General features: G+C 40.7%; 1 protein-coding gene across 1 annotated transcript in view; it reads right to left on the reverse strand.

The window, feature by feature from the left end:
- ATP10A (ATPase, class V, type 10A) overlaps positions 1-23,259 on the reverse strand; it is a 126,590-nt gene that overhangs the window by 11,844 nt on the left and 91,487 nt on the right. Inside the window, exons 10-17 of the mRNA XM_009883133.1 lie at positions 18,615-18,832; positions 16,889-17,083; positions 14,937-15,498; positions 9,357-9,460; positions 9,059-9,185; positions 6,080-6,264; positions 4,395-4,716; positions 1,924-2,000 (exon numbers count right to left, since the gene is read on the reverse strand). Coding sequence (XP_009881435.1) covers positions 1,924-2,000; positions 4,395-4,716; positions 6,080-6,264; positions 9,059-9,185; positions 9,357-9,460; positions 14,937-15,498; positions 16,889-17,083; positions 18,615-18,832 — 1,790 coding nt within the window. The remainder of the gene's footprint in view (positions 1-1,923; positions 2,001-4,394; positions 4,717-6,079; positions 6,265-9,058; positions 9,186-9,356; positions 9,461-14,936; positions 15,499-16,888; positions 17,084-18,614; positions 18,833-23,259) is intronic.

Genomic DNA, 23,259 nt, shown 5'->3' on the forward strand with positions numbered 1-23,259 from the left:
GAACAATGCATATCTGAATATATCTGAATATTCTTTCCAGTCTAATTTAAAGTTACTAACATATTTGGAGAAGCATTTTTAATGGATTTCAGGTCTGAAATCTGTCTGTTTGAAGAGTGCTGATGGACATCCATTTGCCCTGGAGATTACATTGACTGAACCCACTGTATGATTACAAGAAGGAGAACAAATATAATAGCTCTGCTGAGTCAGGCTGAAGCCCATCTTCCATAGTATCCAGCTTCCAACAACAGCCAAGCGAGGATGCCTTTGGAAGAGTATACAAATAAATAAGAAAAACATCTACTGACTTTTCTCCAGAGTACTGTCCTAGCTTCTGGTGATCTGCATGACAGAAAATGCACAATGTTGACATCCAAGTTCAAAGCTCAGTTAAATTTTTTTTTCATAAATTTGTGCGTTGACCCAAATAAATTACAGCATTCATGAAATGCCATGGAATAAAATTCCATCGTCAACTTGCGTACTGCATGAAGGAGGCCTTTCTCCCCTTTTGAGCAAAACATCCAGCCAGTGTTGCAAAAAATGCAATGTGGGTCAGAGAGAACCACCCACCGGTAACTAAGTTAGGGAGCATGCTCATCTGCTCAGGTCCTCAGGATGGAAACACTTCCCATCTTCTCTGAAAAGCTCTTTGACATATACTCAGCTACTCTATTTTCTCATGCAATCAGTCTGCACCCACCCCAAATACAAGACAGGTTGTGCAAATGAGGTATCTTCCTCATTCTCTGTGTCGTACTGCCACGTCTGGTGCTAACACTGCAACTGAATGGCACTAGCAGTAGAGAAGGCAGAGGTAATAGGTAATACAGGAGGTAATACATCCTGTACATATACATCCTCTCTTCTGGGATGGGAGAAGTGGTAGATACAGTAATTACAGCCTGAACACATGCTGAGGGGAGACCTTATCACTCTACAACTACCTGAAAGGAGGTTGTAGAGAGGTGGGGGCTGACCTCTTCTCCCTGGTGACAAGTGATAGGACAAGAGGAAATGGGTTCAAGGTAAGTCAGACGAGGTTTAGATTAGATATTAGGAAAAGTTTTTTCACTGAAAGGGTTATTAAACATTGGAATCGGCTGCCCAGGGAGGTGGCGGATTCGCCATCCCTGGAGGTGTTTAAAAAAAGGGTAGACGTGGTACTTGAGGACATGGTTTAGAAGAGGTTTGGTCAGGGTAGGTTAATGGTTGGACTTGATGATCTTAAAGGTCCCTTCCAACCTCAGCAATTCTATGATTCTATGAAAAGACTACAGAGCAAGTCCCCTTATCTTGCTGTTCCCTGTGGCAGGAAACAGGGAGAAAACCAAGACTGGGAATATTGTGGACTTGGAGCAGCGGTTTCTGCAAAGGGCTGCAATTTTCCCTTTCTTCACTGTTCTGCTGTCTGAGTAGGCTGAGTGAGTGAGATGTGTGGATGGGTGGGCTAAGGGTCACCACCACACCGTGCAAATAAGCTGCATCAGCTGGATGGGCTTGTGCGGCTACTTGGCTACTCGACAGGTGAAGTATACCCAAACAATACAGGGGAGAGGAGAATAAAAGCCAGAATAAGGTGAACCTTTATTTCCTAAATAATGCGTAGCTGAGCTATTTCTTCCTTTAAACTGGTATTTAATAAATGATTTCTTATAACATATTGCTTAGAGGGATCTGATAAGTTGAATTTTCTGAGAAAGTAGCGTGTTTAAATTCACCACAGATCTGAGAACAAACACAAGCTCAAACGCAAGCTGAAAGCATCTTTACGATGTACTACTGACACTCCTCAGCACAACTTGCTGATTCTCCTTTATTTGTGCTGGCTATCCAAAGGCAGGTTGGTCAAGATGACATATGGGAAGTGTCTATTTCACCTTTTCATGGAAGTGCCTTTCAGTGAATGAGCAACATTACCTGCATGCCTTCTTGACCAGAGATCCCCACACCAACATCTGCCACTTGGATCATGCTGACATCATTAGCACCATCACCTAAAGATGACAAGATACAGTTTTGTTGTCACTAGTAGACCTGGAACAGTTAGTAGCAGTGAAGCAAAGAAAAACCATTTGTTACCAAGTGTTGGCTGAATATAGTAAGGGAGATGTGTACTAAGCGTTGGGTGGCTATAGTAAGGGAGATGTCAGGTAAGAAAGGGTCTTTGGAATATAAGGTTCAAAGCTTGGCAAAGCTGCCAACGCATTCTGATCTTGGTAGATTTTTTTTTATCATAGAAAAGTGAAAAAAAACAAACCCTAATCCCTCTCCTTTTAGTAAAATTTAAAATTCAAGTATGAGGCCTGAACTGCACTAATACTAAAACACTGGAAGGAAGAAAATGAGCTTCCCAATACATCTGCTTCCTGATTAACTGTTTGCCTGTGATCAGGTATGACTAAGAATGAAATGCACAAGGAGGCCTAAAGCCAATAAGAATGTCTACACAGCAAAAATACAATAAAGTTGAAAAGTAGTTGACCAGTCCAAGATCTTTAATACACCCATCACATGTAGATTTAACTGCAATGGTTGCACAGTCACCATGCCTTGCTCTGCTTCCAATCAAGATACCACAAGTGACAGGTGCCATAGAAAGGATACCAGAATGGGACACATATCTACTTCTTAACCTCTCAAATTTACAGCTAGTGTGCTAGTGGAAAATTAAACTCTATTAGCTGATGACAAGACACTTGGTTTTAAACTGCAGCAGCTGAGTCTTCCCAGTTCAAGAAAGACAGGGATCTGCTTGAGAGGGTCCAGCAAAGGGCTACAAAGGTGATTAGGGGATTAGAACATCTCTCATATGAGGAAAGGCTGAGGAACTTGGGTCTCTTTAGTCTAGAGAAAAGAAGATTGAGGGGGGATCTTATTAATGCTTACAAATACTTAAAGGGAGGGTGTCAGGGGGATGGGAGCAGTCTTTTTTCAGTGGTGCCCAGTGATAGGACGAGGGGTAATGGGCACAAGCTTGAACATAGGAAGTTCCATCTTAACATGAGAAGGAACTTCTTTACTTTGAGGGTAGTGGAGCACTGGAACAGGCTGCCCAAAGAGGTGGTGGAGTCTCCCACTCTGGAGACATTCAAAGCCCGCCTGGACACCATCCTACGCAACCTGTTGTAGGTGACCCTGCTCTGGCGGGGGGGTTGGACTAGATGATCTCCAGAGGTCCCTTCCAACCCTGACCATTCTGTGATTCTGTGATTCACATCTAACTCCAGTTCCCCTGCTGCTGGCACATATAAGAGCGGTATCCTCTCACCTGACAAAGCTGATGTCTCGGTGACTGTGTGACACAAGCCCAGGTTAACTTATTTTCGTTAAAAGGGAGGATCTATACAGGTAGGCTTTTAAGCCAGAACAGGAGCTTGAGTCCAACCCCCAGGCTCAAGATGCTCAGAAAGAATGAAAACACAAGCTGCCCTGTCTCCACTTTTTAAGCATTCTGGATAATTCAAGTTAACCACCCAGAAGTTTTTGACAACATATTCAAATTATTATGTCCACATTCACTCAGCCAAAGATATAAATTCAGTACGAGGGAGGGATATTTGGGCTAGATATAATATAGTGAGCATGAGGATTATTATAATCAGCACATATTTAGTGATGTGGATGTCACAGGAGTCTGGCAATTATTATATTTACTTAGAGTTTCTCATGGGTAGGTCCAACTCATATGTGTTCCTGCTATGATTAACCAAGACAGGTAAATGAAAGCTACTGTGTTTGTGACAATGTATGCTGCAATTGTATCTTCTAATGCAACATGAGCCTAAACTTAAGACAGGGAAAGAAGATCTGCTTGACTTATGTAAAAATCATGGAAACATGGAAGATGCTGCCAAATTTAAAACAGGGTGACTGACAAAATCTCCCCTTCACCAACGGAGCAATTAGCTGGGAAGAAGTGTAAGTGCTAGCGTGATGCCAGTCATAAATTCATTGTCCATAGTGACAAGGCCAAGTCATATCCTATGCTGTATGGCCAACTTGTGATGAAAAATGCAGAAGCTTGAGTTTAAACACGATTGGATGAAACAACACTGAGCACAGCTTTGTTCTGTGTAATACAGTGATTGCAAAATGATTCTGCACAGCATCAGCTAACCCAGTTCTTCACAGCTGTGTTCGGACATGCCAAAACCTCATAGCATACCTGGGTCCCCATTATGTATCTTCTGTAAGAAGAAATCCCAACCACTACTCCAAAGTTCAATCTTGGTTTTGAATAAATATATTAGAGTTGTCTGACATATTTTCAGACAAAACTGGAAGGCTATTTGAGTTGTGAGGCAGCTGGAAGGGTCCTATTGCAAGTCAAAAAATCAAAATTCTCAAGGCACGATATATACCAGGTTAGTTTAAACTGAGATATTTACCTATTGCCAAGGTCATTGCTTTGAGCTTGTCTCTGACCAGTTTCACTACCATGCTCTTTTGGAGTGGGGTAGAGCGACAACACAGTACTGAACGGCATCGCTTGGCTAGTGCAAGAAATTTATCTTCTAGTGTAGGTTCCAGGGCATAAGCTAGAGTCCTTCCATCAATCACTAGGCCCAAGCCGGAAAGCACAGAGGAAGAGGGTGGAGAGAGAGGGGTGAACCCAACAGTCATGTTTCCAGTAGCTTCTTCTATTGTGTTGTTTGAAAATTTAGACTCTACGCATTGTAGGCACTGTTCCAGCAAGACAGCGCATGTCTCCTGAAAAAAAAATCAAAATAAATATGCTTGAGAGAAAAGAACATGTATTCAAACGTTTGTGTTTGCTGTATATTTAGGCATAAGGAGTACAGGGAGTATATTATATTTGATGCACTGTTAAAGTTTTAATTTCGAATAATCTTCCTTTCTATTCGCTCTAAACACACTTAATTCTTGCAGAAGATATGACAGCAACGAGGACTCGAAAGGATTAAAATCTAATTCCTCTTTAACATGCTGTATTGTATGTTCAACTAATTTCTTTTAGTTCCTTCTGATAATGCTGGGAAATTATATAATCACTATCAGTACCAAGTTAAGTATGATGATGAACACCATGCATATGCCTACAATGCAGATCAAATAGTTACGCATTGTTAAAGGCCAATTAAAAGTTATTTAAGATGAATTCTCTCTCCTAGCCGTACTCAGCTAAAGGATGTTATTGAGAATATATGAACATTTAAAATGAAATGCTACTGGTCTTACAGTAAAGTATGACAAAAAAGAAAGATCACAGAAAATCAATTTACCAGTTCAGTTGATACACTCAAGAATGGAAAATGCTGTTATCTTTTCTTCCTTTTTGAAAGAAATTGGAGCTGGATACTGCTGGCCTACCTCTCCTCTGCTGATCTTCAGATTTTATCCAATTTTATCACCCCATTAAAGGACTATAGCACTATCAGTCTGGTTCCTTGTATGTTAGACCATATCAGTAAACTCTTTGTGACTGTCTGCTTGCAACAAGTTGAGCACAGGAAAGATCAGTAATTCAGAAGAATTAGAAAAGGTCTGTTAGGAAGCAAGGCATTACTGTAGATGTGGTTTTCTGACTCAGTGTTAGCATCAAAATTTAAGTATTGCTTCTATCTCCAGAGAAAAAGCCACCTGAGAAAACATGAATGACTGAGTTATCTAAATACTACATTTCAGTGGTGTAAAATAAAGCACAAATTCTAAATAGGTAATCAATTGTTTTCTTTCTCAATACCCGTTTAATAACAAGTTGCTTTTGGACACCCATTAGCGCCAATAAGCAAAACTAGGGATGATTTGAGAATGCATACCAAAGAAAAGCATTTATGCTGCTATGGCATATTTTCGTTCATGGTGGAACCCACTACACACAGTAACACGTCTTCAGTAAGTTAATGATACATGACACTATGACCTAGAAGCATGAATCACTGAAAAGTATTCAAAGACATGTCCTACCTGAAAGTTACGGATGAAGCAGGAAAAGAAGAAAAAAAAAAAACAAGAGGGAAAGGAAAAAAAAAGCCATCAAACACTTAATTGTACAAGTTAAAAATAAAGCAAAGATAGTTCACAAGTAAACTTGTGTATTGGATCTGCTTACTGGTGATTCAGCATTCAAAGTGATGATTTCTTCATCGTGATCTAGTAGTTTGCAGGCATATGCAATATTAACAGCTGTTTCTTGCTTGTCTCCAGTAAGAACCCAAATCTGCAAGCCAGCTTTGCGCAAGTTTGCAATGGTTTCTGGAACACCATCCTGTAAACGGTCTTCAATGCCAGTTGCACCTAAGCACATAGAAAAAGCAAAATGTTCCACATTAAATGAAATTTCACCTGAAATGATAAGCTTGGATTTTTACATTAAAAACAGCAGTCATTTTTATTGGGAAATAGCTAAAGTACCAATGGTTGCAAGTCGTCTCAACTTTTTTGGGGTACAGAGAAGGACGAGCGGAAAGTAGCTGGGGTAAACCTCTGCACCAACATTCAACAAGTCCAGAATTCAAAACTTTTAAAACAATCTGATGCCACTTCTAGTCTCAGGGGTTCACAAGGCTGATGTATCTTTGCTTATTGTCTCTATGCTCTGTATCTTCACCATTTCTTCTGAATGTTTCTAGAGAAGATATGGTTGCTTCTAGGAGATCGTTTCAGTTCTGAAGGGTCTTAACTGCCTTTCCTCAACTGGAAGAGGCTGGGTCATCTGACATTTCTCCCTTTTGAGGGAGAAAGACAGCAGGAAAAAAAATTGGCAACAGCACATTAGGCTGCAGACATAAAGCTCTTCCTGCCTTATTGCTGCTCTTCGCTCTCGCAGAAAGACACTGGTTGCCAAATGAGCAGAGAATGAATCATAAATCTGTTGGCCATGATGTGAAAGTAAAATGTGGCTTTTTCACGCTTTCATAGAATCATAGAATCATCATAGAATCATAGAATGGTTTAGGTTGGAAAGGCCCTTGAAGACCATCGAGTCCCACCCCCCCTGCCATGGGCAGGGACACCTCCCACTAGACCAGGTTGCCCAAGGCCACGTCCAGCCTGGCCTTGAACACCTCCAGGGATGGGGCCTCAACAACCTCTCTGGGCAACCTGTTCCAGTGCCTTACCACCCTCAAAGTGAAAAACTTCTTCCTACTGTTTAATCTAAACCTGCCCTCTTCCAGTTTATATCCATTCCCCCTCGTCCTATCACTACATGCCCTAGTAAAAAGTCCTTCCCCAGCTCTCCTGTAGGCCCCCTTTAGGTACTGGAAGGCCGCAATAAGATCTCCCTGGAACCTTCTCTTCTCCAGGCTGAACAGCCCCAACTCTCTCAGCCTCTCCTCACAGGAGAGGTGCTCCAGCCCTCAGATCATCCTCGTGGCTCTCCTCTGGACACGCTCCAGCAGGTCCATGTCCTTATGTTGGGGGCTCCAGAGCTGGATGCAGTACTCCAGGTGGGGTCTCAAGAGAGTGGAGCAGAGGGGCAGAATCACCTCCCTTGACCTGCTGGCCACAGTTCTTTTTCAATGTACCTTTCTACCTGTTTAGAAAAGACTGAGTATCGTTCCTATGCCTTCATAAATCAATTGAGAGAGACAAGATTTTCCAATACTGTAGCAAAAGCTGCTCAGGACCGAGCTCAGTGTCACCACTGATACATCAGTGCTCCACTGAGTTTCAGAGAGCCTTCAGCATGAGGAAATGTAAGTCCTCACTACTAGAGAATGAGAAGGTGACAGAAAGGCAAGTTACCTGGAAACACAGGGAAAGCACAGTAAACTTTTCTCAGCTATTTATTATTCCTACGGTTGTTCCTTGAAAAAAACATTTTAGCAATAGAAGTCCACCTGAAGTCTGAGCATCATGCATGTAGGTGGAAATATATTCTTAGGGCAATGTCGGGAAAGCTATTATTATCCAAGTGTGCACAAAGGAGAAAATATTCCTTTTCCAGACTCACTTTTTTATTCCCACAACCTAATCGTAACTGACCATTGCAAGATACAAACCGCAGTGTGAGGTTCTGGGGGAACAACTGAATGGGTAGTTACTTCTGGCTTATTTGTCTTGCAGTTCAATTTCACCTTTTTTCTTTTCTTTTTTTTTTTTTCCAGAGCACAGCCAGAGCCAACACACGCAACCATGGTGGGATCATCCTGATAAATGTGGTCCAAATTAGTCACTTTGTGCTGCCATTTAAGTCAGAAGAGAGAAACAAACACTTCATGGGCGTGACTCATCTCATCCGAAAGCGGGTATCTATGACAGACCAAACGAACTGCACTTTCCTTTTTTTTGTCTCTCTACTGGTTATATGGGGAGCTTTAGAGATCTGCAGCGGATACATCATAAGTTGGGTGAGGTGGATCTCATCTCCCAGAGACAGGCATGTGGGCAATTAGCAAAGGTTGTTATCTCCAACAGTGTTATGGCTGTCCCAGTTTCTTTGCCAGAGAAAGCAGTTGGATGCTTGGAGTAATAGTGGATATATATACATTTTAGAATCTCAGTGCTTTCAACATCTCAACTCAGCCGAGGAAGAGTATGACTTAGTTCTTGGAATACATTTTACATACACTGATTTTAACTGCATCATTATGAAGCATTGCAATCCCCTTCCACAGAATACAGGCCCTGAGTGCATGTATATGTATATGAGGGTTGATGCCTCTCACAAATGCAGTTTATGGGCTTGGCTTTATGAGTGTCTCTGGTACCCTTGGAATCATAGAAGTCTCTGACATGTTGAGGTGGCACTAAGCTAATGAAATTCTGTGGACAGGTTGGGCCAAGTCCTCCTCCTGTTTAGAGCAGCAGTTCCCATTTACGATATTGTGTCAAAATCATCCCTGGTATTACTCCACTCATTTCACTAGTGCTAAAACGATGGCAGGAGCAAGGCAAACAGGATATGTCTGTTATGTTAATTATATCCCATTCCTTTGTGGTGCTGCACATGACAGCCATGACAAAGTCCAAAAGAAGCCAATTTCTGTACTGTCAGAAACCATTTAAGGGAAAGAACAGATTTCATAGCCAAGCTTTCAGAATTTTTAACACATTTTAATTCCATGTCCAGCTCTCATTTCATTACCTAACAGATGCAGATTCTTCTCTATCCGCAGTGCTGACTGAAACAGAAGTTCTTCACGATTTTCAATAGAGGATTCTGCTTCTAAATGACTTTTTAACCAACAGGCATACTCTTCCTTACTGAGAACCTATTAAAAAGAGTATGTGAGGGCACAGTCAATGTGATGCAGAAGCATTCATACTTTACTGAATAAAATGAAAAAGAAGTTATGAATCAAGAACAATAAATTAATAAATGCCTTCAGTAATCTTTGTCGAGAGTCTCCTTAAAAGCAAACTAAGAGTCTGCATTTACTTACTCTTTTTGCAATACAGAGGGTCCGCAGCCCATCTACAGCATACAGATTAAGGTAATTCTGGGTTTTGCTTTGGATTTTTTTTTGATGTTTGCCCCGAGGGTCATCTAGATAAAAATAAAAAAAGAAATTAGTGCTTGAAAAATAACAGCAGCTGAATGGCCTCAGAGAATAAAAACTTGTCTACAGTACTCACTGTACCGGCACTTTAGAACTGATACTTTTAAAGAGCTGCTGATGTCTCCTGGGAAACTCAAGTAAAACATTCAATTTAGAAAAAAAGAATCTTGTCTTTTTGTTCTATTTTTTCTGTCTTCTCTCTTCAAAAGTCATTGTTGAGTGGATGTTAGAAAGACCTTCTTTTTCTTACTCCTTAAGCATTTGGTCTGAATACTTTAAGAAATCATGATCATCTTCACAGCAAACAATAATGTCAGAAAGAGAAGCATGATTTCAAATACACTACTAGCAAATGCTTCTCTACATCTCATTCTGAGCAGAAAAATGACACTTAAAAACAGCACTTTTCCACCAAGGTTAGTATCTCAAAAGAACCAGAAACAGTGCTCTGTTTTGTGTATCTACGTGATGAAGGTAATTCTGTTACTGCTGTACTGATACTACCTATCGGCCTGAGCCAATGCAAGAAGTTCTGGGTATGACTGTGATTTCATTAGAAGAGAATTTACACTTGTGCAGACCTCACAGCTAGCTTCTACCTTGAATACAGCAACACAACTTCCACTTAGCTTTACTCTTCACTTAAAGCCATGTGTAAGAACTCAAAATCAGGACTGAGCATCTGTTCCTTTCCTCTCTTTAACTGGGATTGGTTCAATGTGCTCACATTGTGATCAAAAAAGAGTAATGAATATGATGGTAACACATTGTGTTCCATCTCATTACCTGAAATGATGTCTTCAAAAGTTAGAAACAGGTGATATGCATCTTTTTTATCATCTAGGATCAAGACAGGTTCATGTACGATGTATTGTAGTAGCAATCTTAAATAATGAATTGCAGGGTTAGTACTAAAGTAAATGTATAAGCTGGTAAGTTTTTAGATTTGAACCACTGAGCAAGAATGACCAGTACCTTGTGGCAGGTCTTCCTATTCCTTGATGTCATATAACTTTCTTTTTCCAAAGTCTGCATGTTTTTTTTGGGGTGTAGAATTACTTCAGGATTATAATTTTGTAAGTGGAGCTGTTCTTTAATGTAATATTTGTATTACTGGTGCTTACACAGTAACCAGTCACAGAGTCAGGTGAACGCCTCTCATCACCAGAAGTCTGAGCACCCGAAGAGACCTACTCCATATGATCTCAGTTCACCATTGGATGTGCTCACCTCTCTCAACTGACCATACTTAGAACCCACGGGCACTATACCCTTACATTTAGCACTTAATAGGTATCTAAATCAGATGACACAAATATCTTACTGTTTATAATTTTCGGTGCCCATTTTGCCATTGTGCATTCATATCCAATTTGATCTTGCTATGTGTGACCACAGATATACACATCTATCTGTCTGTCTATAAACTTACACAGCAATCAGCACTTTCATATTTATACAGCAGCACAGTGTCTAACTGGGTGTTCAGGGGCTCCAGCACAAACACATACAAGTACTGATGTTGCAGGAAGGAAGGAGCTGTGAGCCTGGAATCCCAATATTCTGTTATCTCAACCATTTATCGGCACATTTTACTCACTTTGTAGCTATTTTCTCACCTTTAAAGACTGTCTTATCCTCTCTAGGTCAGTGAAGCTGTGAGTGTACATACCCAGTTGTTCCTAAGGGACTCCATAAAGACTGTGGTATTTCAATCATTCCTTTGTTTTAGTTCTGTCTCTGATTAAGGTTGTGTGGTAAACATTGGTAGCGCCTGTCCATCTATCTATTAACATTACCTATGCTATCACTATAGATTTTCTAAAAGTCTCAATACAGATTTGTTATTCCAGAAGAACATCCCTACAAATATTATTTGCAACTGGAAAGCCCCTTCTTACATTATAGCTTGTGGCTCAAACACACACACCACGAGGCTCCTTCAGAAGCTACTAAACCAGCTCACAGCTAGATTCAGCTGCAACGGGGAGTCGAAACGTGCATAGACTAAACTGGCAACCTACCACAGTTTCATTTAGCTTCTTTTCTATTTGTGCATGATAATCTTTTTGGCGTATGTAACTTGGCTGTGTAACATATTTTTTTTTCTGGGAGAAATACTGCAGCAAACCTTGTAGGCTTCTTGTATTTGTGAGTCAGCGCTTTTAACTTTAAAAGAATAAAGTAGGCAAGCAATCTTCCTTGTTTACTGTGATACATTACTATTCTAGAGAGAAATGCCATATTTCTTGAATATCCCCCATAAAACTGTCTTATGGGAGTGGCTATCTCAGTCGCTCATTGATTTCAAATGGTGTGAACTTGAATAGGTGCTTAAACACACCAAAAGTTGTTTCTATCACTTTCAGAGTTGTTAATAACTTCAGATCAATCTGAGTGCCCCAGGCACTAATGCAGTGATCACAACGTCAAATACTTCCACCACCTTTAATGAACAAAGAACATTCTCTACAAGTAGAGATGTGCACACCTTTTTCCGTGCTAATTCTCAATTCCAGCATGGAAGGCTGCATCTCCCTCCTCCACCAGCATATCAATGAGAGCTAAATCCCATCTAGCTCTTCATGTGCCTCATCTTGCCTAGAGGTTGATCTTGTGCTCAGAAGTTAAAAGGAGGGAAGGAACCTCTTGCAGGTAAAACCTGGTTGTGGAGATTCTCTTTAGCTGGGATGCTGAACAGTGTGACCACATGTACCACGGAAGTGAAAACGAGCAAATAAGTCTTCTCCAGAAGAATGATAGAAAGCTCATGGCGTTCTGCCTCCTTCCTTTCCTTCCATAATCGCAAGCTGCAGAAAGCCAGCCCAGTCATTGTTTTCTCAATGACTTATGTTCACAGTTCCTGTGCAAGCTGGTTGTTGACTCAAACACTAACTTTCTTATTTATGAACATGGTGACTCTTGAGATAAAGTAAAAACAATACACTCTTGGGAATTGTTTCAAGGCTTCTGGAAATATCTGTATGCTATCAGAAAATGTCAGGTTTCACAGTCCCAACTAGATATACAGGCAGAACAAATGGAGTAAATTCAGATGCTTCTTAAGTTTTGAAGCTTATGGTGATCTCTGATTTTCTAAAAGACACAACTGAAGCTACAACATAATACATTTGCTTCTGGCTGTTCCTCATGTCAGAGTTTAAAATGCTCTTCTTCCCAAACAAATAGGACCTTTGTGTCTGATAGGACCCGGACATGCAACGTGATGTTAGAGTTGGGAGATTAGGGACACAGTGTTGCCTTGGTCTTTCAGTCTCAGAGCACAAGTACCACTAAGTCTCAAGATGCATGCTTCACTGGTGTACAATTTACATGTCCCTGAGGCACTAAGATAGCAAAGAGGGAGCACTGGGATTAACCATCATGTTGATTCACTTATTGGTCAATTCCTTAAAATGATAAATGCCTGAATTCTCATAGCATTACATCTCCTCTCACAATCACATTCCACCATAACCAGAGATCAGGATGAAGCCACCGACAGATCCTGCAACATAGATAATAGCCACAGAATAAATCTTGTGAGGCTCCCTCTACCTGGGGAATGCCTTCCTGGAATGGGAAAAAGATGCTGTTCCCTCAGGAACTGACAAAATAACCACTGACATTAGGATACTGCAGGCAGAGACTGCAAATTCAGTTTCAGGAGTGAAGCTGCTGAAGAGAAATGTCAAACGTTTTTCAGACAGATCCGCTGAAACGTACAGAATTACTGAAGCCAGTAGTGGCTTTGAGGGCTAGAAAACAAAGGAAACTGCTTATGAGGTTCTAGTGGCTGCACTTTACATTGCTTGCAAAATCAAAATATACTAAAATTCATAGTTCAATTTGGGCTATAAAACTAACAAAAAAAGGGCACAATTGCAAAGCCACACTCAATTCGCTTGCCTGTAAAGATGGTGCAATGGCTGTATTTGCCCACCTACAGAATCTGCTCACAGTCAGCACCGATCTTCAGGAACTTTGCTCCCCCTTCTCTGACATACACCACCTTTGGTAATGTCGCCATTTGGTTTCTAACTGGCCTTGTTGGTTTTACCCAGGTGGGTCCCAGATCTGCCTGAAATTTGCCTGAAAATTCCTTGATCCATTGAGTTGACTGTGAACAGACACAGCAGCTGCAAACGTAGTCTGTTATATGGTAACAAAATATTCGAGACTTGGCATAAAATAATCTTTTCTTTTCTTTTTAATGCTCAGTTCGCATTCTGAGAACTCATTTCCAAACATTATTTTCTAGGTATGTTATTAGAAATTCTCAGTACTACAAATTCTCTGTTAGTACTTCGGAGGGAAACAAGTTTCCACAGATGCTCTATGTACCTTCTGTGATATCAGATCTTCACTGGAAAATTATTAATGAATACTTTGTTGCTAGTTAAGGACAAGTTGTTCTTAATTTTTTTTGGCTCGGCTTTGATTTATATGGCTGTAAACAGAAAACTAATGCCAACATTTTTCTGTATTTCATTAAACTAAAATTACACAGTATAAGCCTTTCACAATTGTTTACTCCAACTAATGTCAAAGTAACCACAAAGTCAATGCATTAGTGAAACATGGGAAGTACCTCTAGCACTTTGGGGCTCTGTCCATTCATACTGGGGTAACCTTTAAATGCTGGATTAAATTCAGTGTTGAAAATACAGTAAATCAGATGCAAACTGATTCATGCAAACTGAAACCAGTCTGTCTCTAACTTCGGAAAGCTTACAGGGTTCTTCTTGACTCCAACTGATTACAATTAGCAGCTATGTAATGTTGTCCCTGCTTCATGTGACATATGGGTGCTGGAGAAGTTCTCCATGCTTTAGGGAAGTACTCCATGTTCAGAGCTACATGTCTATTCCCTGCTAGTCAAACACATATTTGACGCCAAGATTTCTCATCTGAACAGCATCTCTCCTTTTGCCACAACATTTCTGTTTTGATAGCTGATTGACTCACGGTGCCCTTCAGCGTCATAGTCAAACCAACATAAATGTGTTGAGTTATGCACGCACATTGCGGCAAAAGGATGTAAACGTTCACAAATGAAACAGAGAGGGGAGCTGCAACAGGAAGTGCTTGCGTTTCATATAAAATACTCAAGTAGCCAACCACTGCCAGGCAGGCTTTCCTGAAGAAATGTAAATTGCTTTGGCAGAGTTTCAAGAAATTCCTTCAAAATAAAGTTTGCTAGTAGAAGAACTTGTACAGAAATTAATTTAACTCATTCTTGTCAGGTGAGGAACCCATAACTTGTTACACAGAAGTTGCTATAATAACAAAGTATTATAAAAGAAGAGAGACGGCTGCCATTCTGCCATTCCCTATATTCACAACAAAAGCAGGCAGGTCTACTCGCTGGAGAAGGCAATAAGATATGATGAGTTTTTCAGTAGTTAACCGGAACCGCCTCCCTCCCACCCCCACTCCCACAGAGGTAAGGAAGAGGTGTACCTGAAGAGCAGGGTAGAAGAAGATCCATAATAACTGAATCTGCTCCTTTAGTGTAAACATTTATTTCATCTGTGAGAGGATGTCTGACGACTACTGACATCCTCTTCCTGACGGAATCAAAGCCCAATGTATGTAATACTTCAAAGCTTAACGTCCCCAGGTGAGGTAGCTCCACTGATACCTGGTCAGACAGCCTTCCAACCAGAGAACAGTTATATGCCCTTGCTGCATAGACGAGAGCAGCTTCATCTGGACTCTCTGCTTCGTAACGGAGTTCTCCTTCCTCAGGTCCACTCCCCACAGCTGTCCTGCCTTGCTGGGAGCTGTAGCCATTGTTATTGATCTGCGCAGAGTACGCCAGCTTCTCTTCCAGTTTGAATAAAGTGCTATCCGTAGATGTAGATGAAAGCACGCTTAAACCAAATCTGTGCATCGATTTGCTTGTAGCGAGACTAGATGAACTGCTGCTGTTAGATCCAGAGGTCAAGCGACTTGGAGTGAATCTTCGTATGAAGTCTTCTATGGTTTTTACTGGAGATTTTAGTTCAAATCGATCTCTAACCTTGAAAAGTAAAAAACAAACAAATGAACAAAACCCAAAGAAAAGCTGTACAAGAATTCCAACACTGATAGTCAGTCTATGCAGCTCCAACTAAAGAGGAGAATTTCTTTGAAAACAAAAAGTAATGGCTTTTGTATTTTGAGAAAGGGAAGTACATGGACAGAAATGACTCAACAGCAAAAAACCTACCAGAACTTCAGAATTGTGCCTCTGTGTGAAAGCACGTATGTTTGGGTTAAAAATACTTTTTTCTTCTTTCCCCTCCTCAGATATGACTAATGGATAGACTATTGATGTTGCACCACCAGCAGTAGTGCATTCTAAAACCTATCGCTAGTACGAAACATTGGCATTCTTTGTATATTCAGTGAAGGTAGTATAAAAAAAGCTAATGAATGAGTTTTCTATTGACAAGTGCGGCACCAGAAAAGTTTTATGAGAATATGCCAATGTCGACAACATTCTCAATAGGAACATGTCGAAATAAATAATTTCCGCTGTCTTTTCTTTCAGCATCAAAGCATTTTGCTTCAGTTTTATCACTCATCTCCGTTTACTTAAATCTTTTTTACAGATACAGTGTTATTCATAGTAATAGCATATTCATAGTAATATACATTAAATTACTGTGTAACAGTGTAGCATTCCTGAAAGAGCAGAACTGAGCATTCTCTAAATATTTCCCTGGCACAAAACCATGTCATTTTGCAGACTAGTTCACTTTTTATTCCAATTTGGAACAGAAACAGCTCTCAGAAATTTCTCCAGAATGGAAATTCCAGCTGCTGGCTAGCTTTAATGCTACATTCCATTATATTTTTGTCTTACAGATCATCTTGGGATTGCGTTTCTGAAATTCTCACTCATCAGTGACACCGGTTTAAGCAGTAATGATCATTATTTCTCATAATGTGCTTAAGAAGCATCTTTTACATAATTTGAAAGTTTTAAGGATGTTTTTCAAGTATATACTCTTTTTAAACTTTTTAAAAATGTCTCAGACCTTTCTTAATTTAATCCATACATATAAAATATTCATAGACAGCTTATATTCTTTTCTGGGAACTCTTGCACAGTTACAAATTAGCTTCCATACATACTTACATTTATTAAGTGAATTAAGTTACAGTGCAAGAAATCGGGAAAGTTGCAGAAGTATCTTGAAACTGTAGATGAAAGCATATCTTACCTTGAAGGTAAGCTGACATACTCCATTTAACTAATGCTTAGCTAAACCTGCTCATTCACAAAGCAGTTCTAAGAGTTGTCTCACAACTAGCTCTAGTTGTTTCTCGCTGGAACAGGAGGTTTTCATTTTGCCAATTTACAAGATAAATTAGCACTAAAGCAGAGGAAGTTTAAACCCCTTTTTGCTGCTTCTTTAACCCACCTTCTGTCGGGGCTGATTTGGTGCAGTAACCACAACTGTATTACATATAGTCAAAGCAATGAAGAAGTCAAAAATGTCACACAGTTCTGGACTCAGATGGGATAATGGCTGTTCGTGGCTCCTCATGACCTCCAGGTGCTTTGCACATTCATTCACCTTTTCTAACAATCTTGGGTCAGGTGTGATGTCCTTCTCCTGGTAACAAACAGCAGTGATTAATATCTGTGATTCTGCAAACTTCCAAAGCAGTGACAAGAAATCAAAGCATCCAAAGCAGTGTCAATGTCAAGAGTTTTACGGTGGCCTTACACCACAGAGTGGAGGTAGAGAGGACTGTAAGACACCCATTCTAGACAATAAACAGTTAACAATGAGCCTTCTGATAGAAATGGAAATGTGAGTAACCGTGTTGTCAGCTTTTTCACTGTAGGTAATTACAGGGGCAATATTCATCTATTTTAGGGGTAGTGGATAGGAGACAAGTTACATGCTAATATTACTTCTTCTTTCCTGTCTAATTCAAGACATTTATTAGCTATTACTAAAGGGTGGTACACTACAGAGACCAAAAGTGTGGAAAAATTAGACAGCCATGATGTTCAAAGCTCTGTCTTACATCAGCTCAATAAAATGAAACACTCTCGGATTGTTTGTTAGAGAACAACAACCATTAACACATTTGAGAGTAATTCATGTGTTGTTTTACATTGAAACACAGAGCATTTTCCACTCGATTTCATCAGCACTTTCCACTTCTTTCTTCTATTTCTTGTCAGAGAAATACACTGGTATTTCTTAAGATAGCAGGATGCAGGGCTACAAAAGATTAAAAGGTAAACCGACCTAAGGCTCTTTCTTCAGTAGAATTTTATCTGCTGATGCTCAGCTGCTGATGAATCTGAGCAATCGCAGAACCCCATGTGTAAAAAGTGCATCTTCAAATTGTACCAAAAGAGCTTACTGCTGGCTGAAATCATGAAGTTCCACCAGTGCAAACAGCACCTTTCTGTCTACGTTTGCAATTTGTTTTGAGAGTGAATTTGTGTCAATAGTGCAACAATGAAAAATCCCTAGATAGACAAGACTTGGCTTCTCTGCTGTCTTATGACCATTCAGGTCATGTAAAACTTCTACAGAATTACAATGACATAAAATAAATTAACCAAAGCAAAGTTTTAAGTACATAAATTTACCAACGTTTTGAAATTGAAACGTTTTTCTTTTTTTTTAAATTCAATGCATGCAATCCACTGATAATCGTGAGTGACACTAAAAATTAAGCTATGGTGTATAGCAACGATGTCCAAGACTTGGAATACATGGTGCCCAGCCCAGCACTTGTTAATTTTAAAATCCTCTGATGAAAGAGAAAAGAAGAGGCTCACACAGAGCAATTAGAATCCTTGACCTCAAACCTTATGCTACTCTTAGCTTCTGTAGATAAAGGGAAGGCATACATTTTCTTTTCAAAATCAAGGTATAACTAAAACAAAGGTTTCAGATTGTCTTTACCTTTAGCTTGTTCCCACACAGAAGGTATTTAGATAAGATCTATGCCTACACTTGATAGTGTTTGTACAAACAGCTGTGACTGCAGAAGAAAAAATGCCAAGATGAAGTCTATGAAAGGTACACAATGTGCTACAGATTTCTTTACCTTTCCCTTTTCAGGACATTGTTCTACTACAAGATACAGGACACTGTGCATTTAGTTCTCATGACTTACCATTGGGCTACTGAATGCAGTGTGCTTCGAGAGTATGCTTGCTCTTTTTGCTTCGGCTCTGCTACCCGTGCGCCGGTGGGTTTTGGTGCTCTGGCTTCTGTGGATTACTTTGATGCTCTGATGGCTGCAGATGCTGTCACGCTGGGACAGAGTTCCTCCTTTTGGGGCCGCCTCGTCTTCCTCAGAATCAGGCTCTTGGTACATCGCTAAGCGTTTGGCTAACAGTAAAAATACAGAGCAAAAAATGTTGCGTACGTTAAATGTGGCTAAGAGGGAGAGGGACACGGTGACTTTGTTCAAGTGATCTGGTTTTAATATTATACTGTGCTTTCACGGTAAAAATCAATGATTCCATTATCAGGGGATAACAAAGTCTAGCCTTAACTGAACTGTACTATCTAAGAAGAGGATGCCGATAACATAATTAGAAATGTAATGCAATACACTGCCTCCCTCATCGTTGCAGTCTCTCTGAAAGGCAGTTAAGACTCTGCGGTAACTCACTGCATTCCTGAAGACTATTTCACAGCTCAGTCTGATGAAATCAACCAAATAATTAGGTCTTCACTTGCAGTCTGAGAAGGAAATAAACAGTCCAGAAAACTTTCTTGTCCTTTCCAACAGAATATGGGAATTTCACAGGAAGTGTTTTCCAGCAAAAATGTCGCATCTGCCCGGTACCAATTAAATGACATCTGGATTGTCTGAGAGCAACACACCTACAGAGCACTACTGCCTTTATTTTATAAACAGAGATGAGGCACAGACAGCGTAGAAGCCTCGCCCAAGGTCAGGGCCATCTGCTGCAGAGCAGGGACATGAACCTACGTTCTTGACTCCCAGCCTACTGCTGAAACCTCCTTGGAGTCCATCCCCTCCTGTCTGAACAGCATGACAGGCAGGACAATGCAGCCTGCAGCATCAGAATCAGGGTACCCTCACCTGCTGCAACACTTGTTTCTACCTCAATTTGCTGCAGTGAGCAACACCTAGTATACACACGTCCTGGTGTGAGGACAAAAGGAGTTTTTCCAAATGATACATTTTAGAGGAATGCTTCCTCAGTCAAGAATCCAACTACATCAGTTAACGTTAGAAACCAATCCCAGCAGTTTGACACACAGAGGTTAAAAAGGAAACAAAAAGAAGAGGTGTGAAACAGCTGTGGAATCCAGCCCCTCTAATGACAGGCTCTGTTTAGTTCTAACTGATGTATAACATATTTTTCCATTCCTAAAGATCACGGGCATTTAATAATCTGGGTTATTCATTAGGCAGGCACATGTGACTTTAACAGGTATCTGTTTATTCCTTCATTAGCTATTCATTGAAAGGCTTTTCATTATACTCTCAAAATAATCCACACTATTCAGATATACAGTACAAGTTAAATACTTGTGGCTCGGCTTTGTTTCGGTTCTCTGGTGTAACAAATTGGATTTTCCTAATGTCGAATGACAAATCACTAGCATGTAAGTTAACTGTTCAGGCATTTAACAAAAAAAAAAATATTTTTCTTCTAAAATACTTCCTGAGAAAAATCTTGTATTACATATAGTGAGTTTAACATGGGATCACTTTTAACATAGCTAGTTTTATGATCAAAGAAAAACCCATCCTCGCCATCCACTGCCATTTTCAAACATGTTTTAGCTGTCAGAAAGTAGTCGGAGGAGTTGAAATCAGACCACACACAGTACATAGCGGTAGATCTATCAGTGCAGTATCATACATCAGAGGTTTTTTCAACTCCACTTGGAACATGTATAGGGTCTGTCTGAAATGTGGGAGCTGGGAGAGCTTCTCAGCCCTGGCTGTGAATGCACACCTGGTCATTGCTCTAACTGCAGGCCCCGGTATGCAACCCCCTGTGCTGCACTCTGGCTCCTGCTGGAAGAAAATTTGGGCCATGGAGGTAGAAAGGTCCATAATGCATTTTGAGACATGGAGAAGAGACTGCAGGTCACACTGCAGATCACTTCTACCCCACAGCTCAAAGAGAGCTCTGCAGCCCCGGCCCCGAGGCTGATGTAGACTAACTGTGGATGACTGAGGAGTTTCCTTCATTAGCATTATGTGGTGCGATTCATGCTTCTCTGTGTTATGTGGTGGGAAAGAGGTTGAGCAATGGCACGTTCAGCACTGCAAGGGCAGCTGCTCATTGAGCCACGCAGCTGCAAATGGAAGAGCACAGCACCGTTGCTTTCTCCTTTCAGTGCCTACCTTGCCCTTTGGTTCAGATGACCTAGAAGACAGAACCTAGAAGACAGCTCAAAAAATCAGGGAGGTCACTGGTCTCCTTGGCCCTTCTGTTGCATGGTAATGAGTTGCAAGGAAATAAAGTTCAATTCACCTGCACAGGCTGCTTCCTGCAACTTGTTGCACATGGTTTGGGGCAGCATAATTCTAACCGGGGTCATCGCTCTTGCTCACTAATTCCTATTTTATTCTGCTCTGTAAGCCTCTATGCATTTTCCCAGCAGAAGTGCAGATCTCTGTACTGTGAATTTAATTCAACTGATCATCGTCTGTATCAGAAAGAGTCTACACTGAGGGCCCAAAGGCATCTGCAGTGTGTCATAAGCACTGATCCAGGCCCTCAATAAAGATGTGAGTCAGGCTGCTCACTGTTCCCCTGTATGTATATATGTATTATCCCCGCCAGTATCCCAGTTTCCTTCCAAAGAAAACCCAGGCATGCAAGGAAGGAAGGAGCCATATGGACATCGTAGTGTGTCACTGTAAGAGGATGCCTCAAGTAGCATAATGGAGTGGCACACGGAAGAACTTCTGTCCTTCTCTGCACTGGGGAGGTATGATGGAGCACACATCTGGCAAGTATGTTTCGATGATTAGGGGACTGGAGCATGTTTCTTATGAGGAAAGGCTGAGGGACTTGGGTCTTTTTAGTCTAGAGAAAAGAAGACTGAGGGGGGATCTTATCAATGCATATAAATACTTGAAGGGAGGGTGCCAGGGGGATGGGAACAGTCTTATTCCAGTGGCGCCCAGTGACAGGACAAGAGGTAATGGGCACAAACTTGAACATAGGAAGTTCCATCTAAACATGAGAAGGAACTTCTTTACTTTGAGGGTGGAAGAGCGACATTCAAAACCCACCTGGACACCATCCTGTGCAACGTGCTGTAGGTGACCCTGCTCTGGCGGGGGGGTTGGACTAGATGACCTCCAGAGGTCCCTTCCAACCCTGACCATTCTGTGTATGATGGAATGCACATCCTGGGATGAGGCCTGTGGATGGCAGTGCCCAGCCTGACAGTGCAAGCTCTGCTTTAATTATCTTGCGCAGGCTCCTAGCCACATGCTGCAAACCCCAGGTTGAAAAAAACATTGCTCAAGATGACACAACAGTAAGGTTTTCTGCACTTTACCATCGTTGAAGTCTGAAATCAATCACAAGAAGCACATTTTTGTGCCTCATCTTCACTAAGGCTCTTAGCAGCAAAGCCAGTCTCAAGGAGAGCTGGCGTGACATGTGGGGACACAGCCTCTCTCAGGAAAAGCATAACAAAAACTTATATTTGCCATAGGGATAATCTTCCTCACTGTGGATGCTGGGCATTTGAATGGTAGACTGATAGAACACTGCACTTCCTCTCGTAAGAGAGAATATTCTTTGACAGGGAAAGGACTGACTACAATTATTCTTTTCAGCTTTGCAAAACGTGCTACCCAGTTGGTCCAACTTCCTTCCCAGCAGAGTTTTTTAAAAAAGGACTTGTTCTCTTTAATAATCACACCTAATTTAAGCTTCTGCTCTGAAAACACATCTTGAAACACATGACTCCAAAGACCCTGAATTGATTATCATTTTATTCCATGTATAAAAACTCTATGGTTAAGCAGAGAATGCATTTCATGCACAGTAGACAGTTATGCTTGCATACCGTATCTCTGTATTCTTCATTGCTTTTTCTTTCTTACATTAGATCTTAAAATATTTTGTTTATTCAACACAGCAAAAGCTGTTTCCTAATGCAGCACTCAGCTTATTTATTCGTATTATACCAACAGCGTGGTCCTTTCTACTCTATGTAATACTAGCTATCTCTTGTGCTCTATACAGGCTTGCATTGTAGCACATTCATTTAATTGTTCCTGCCACTGAGAGAAAGGAGAAAAAGGGAAAGTAGGTAGAAGACTAGAATCTCATTTAACCAAGTCAAATGTAACTCTTTTGATACAAATGGTGTTATTTCAGTTTATATCAAGGTAAGCTTGATAATAAAAAACAGGCCTTAGCACCTTTCAACATTTTCTCAAGTGCAGTCTTACATATTATGCTGCAAGAACTAACAACTTTGAAGAAATAAGGAAACCCAGTTCAATTGTTATGTTATGGCTAAGGTTCACAATGCTTCAGCTGTGCAAAGCGTGCTTCTTTGGGAACACACTGTTCTCTCCACCCACTCAGCCTCTTCGATTCAGAACCTTTTCCTGTGAACATTATAACCTGAAAGACATTGTTGTGGGATGCTTTTCATTTTCAGCCCTGAAAATTGATGGCCTTGATCTTTTGTCTGATAGAGAGTTTTTTATTAAGGGCAAAGACACAAACAACTTGGAGAAACACAGCAATGCAATTCATGAAAGTAAAATTTCACTATCCTATAGTTCATTTTAT

The sequence above is a fragment of the Charadrius vociferus genome, unplaced genomic scaffold (assembly GCF_000708025.1).
Source record: "Charadrius vociferus isolate BGI_N301 unplaced genomic scaffold, ASM70802v2 scaffold92, whole genome shotgun sequence".
Taxonomy (NCBI): Eukaryota; Metazoa; Chordata; class Aves; order Charadriiformes; family Charadriidae; genus Charadrius; species Charadrius vociferus.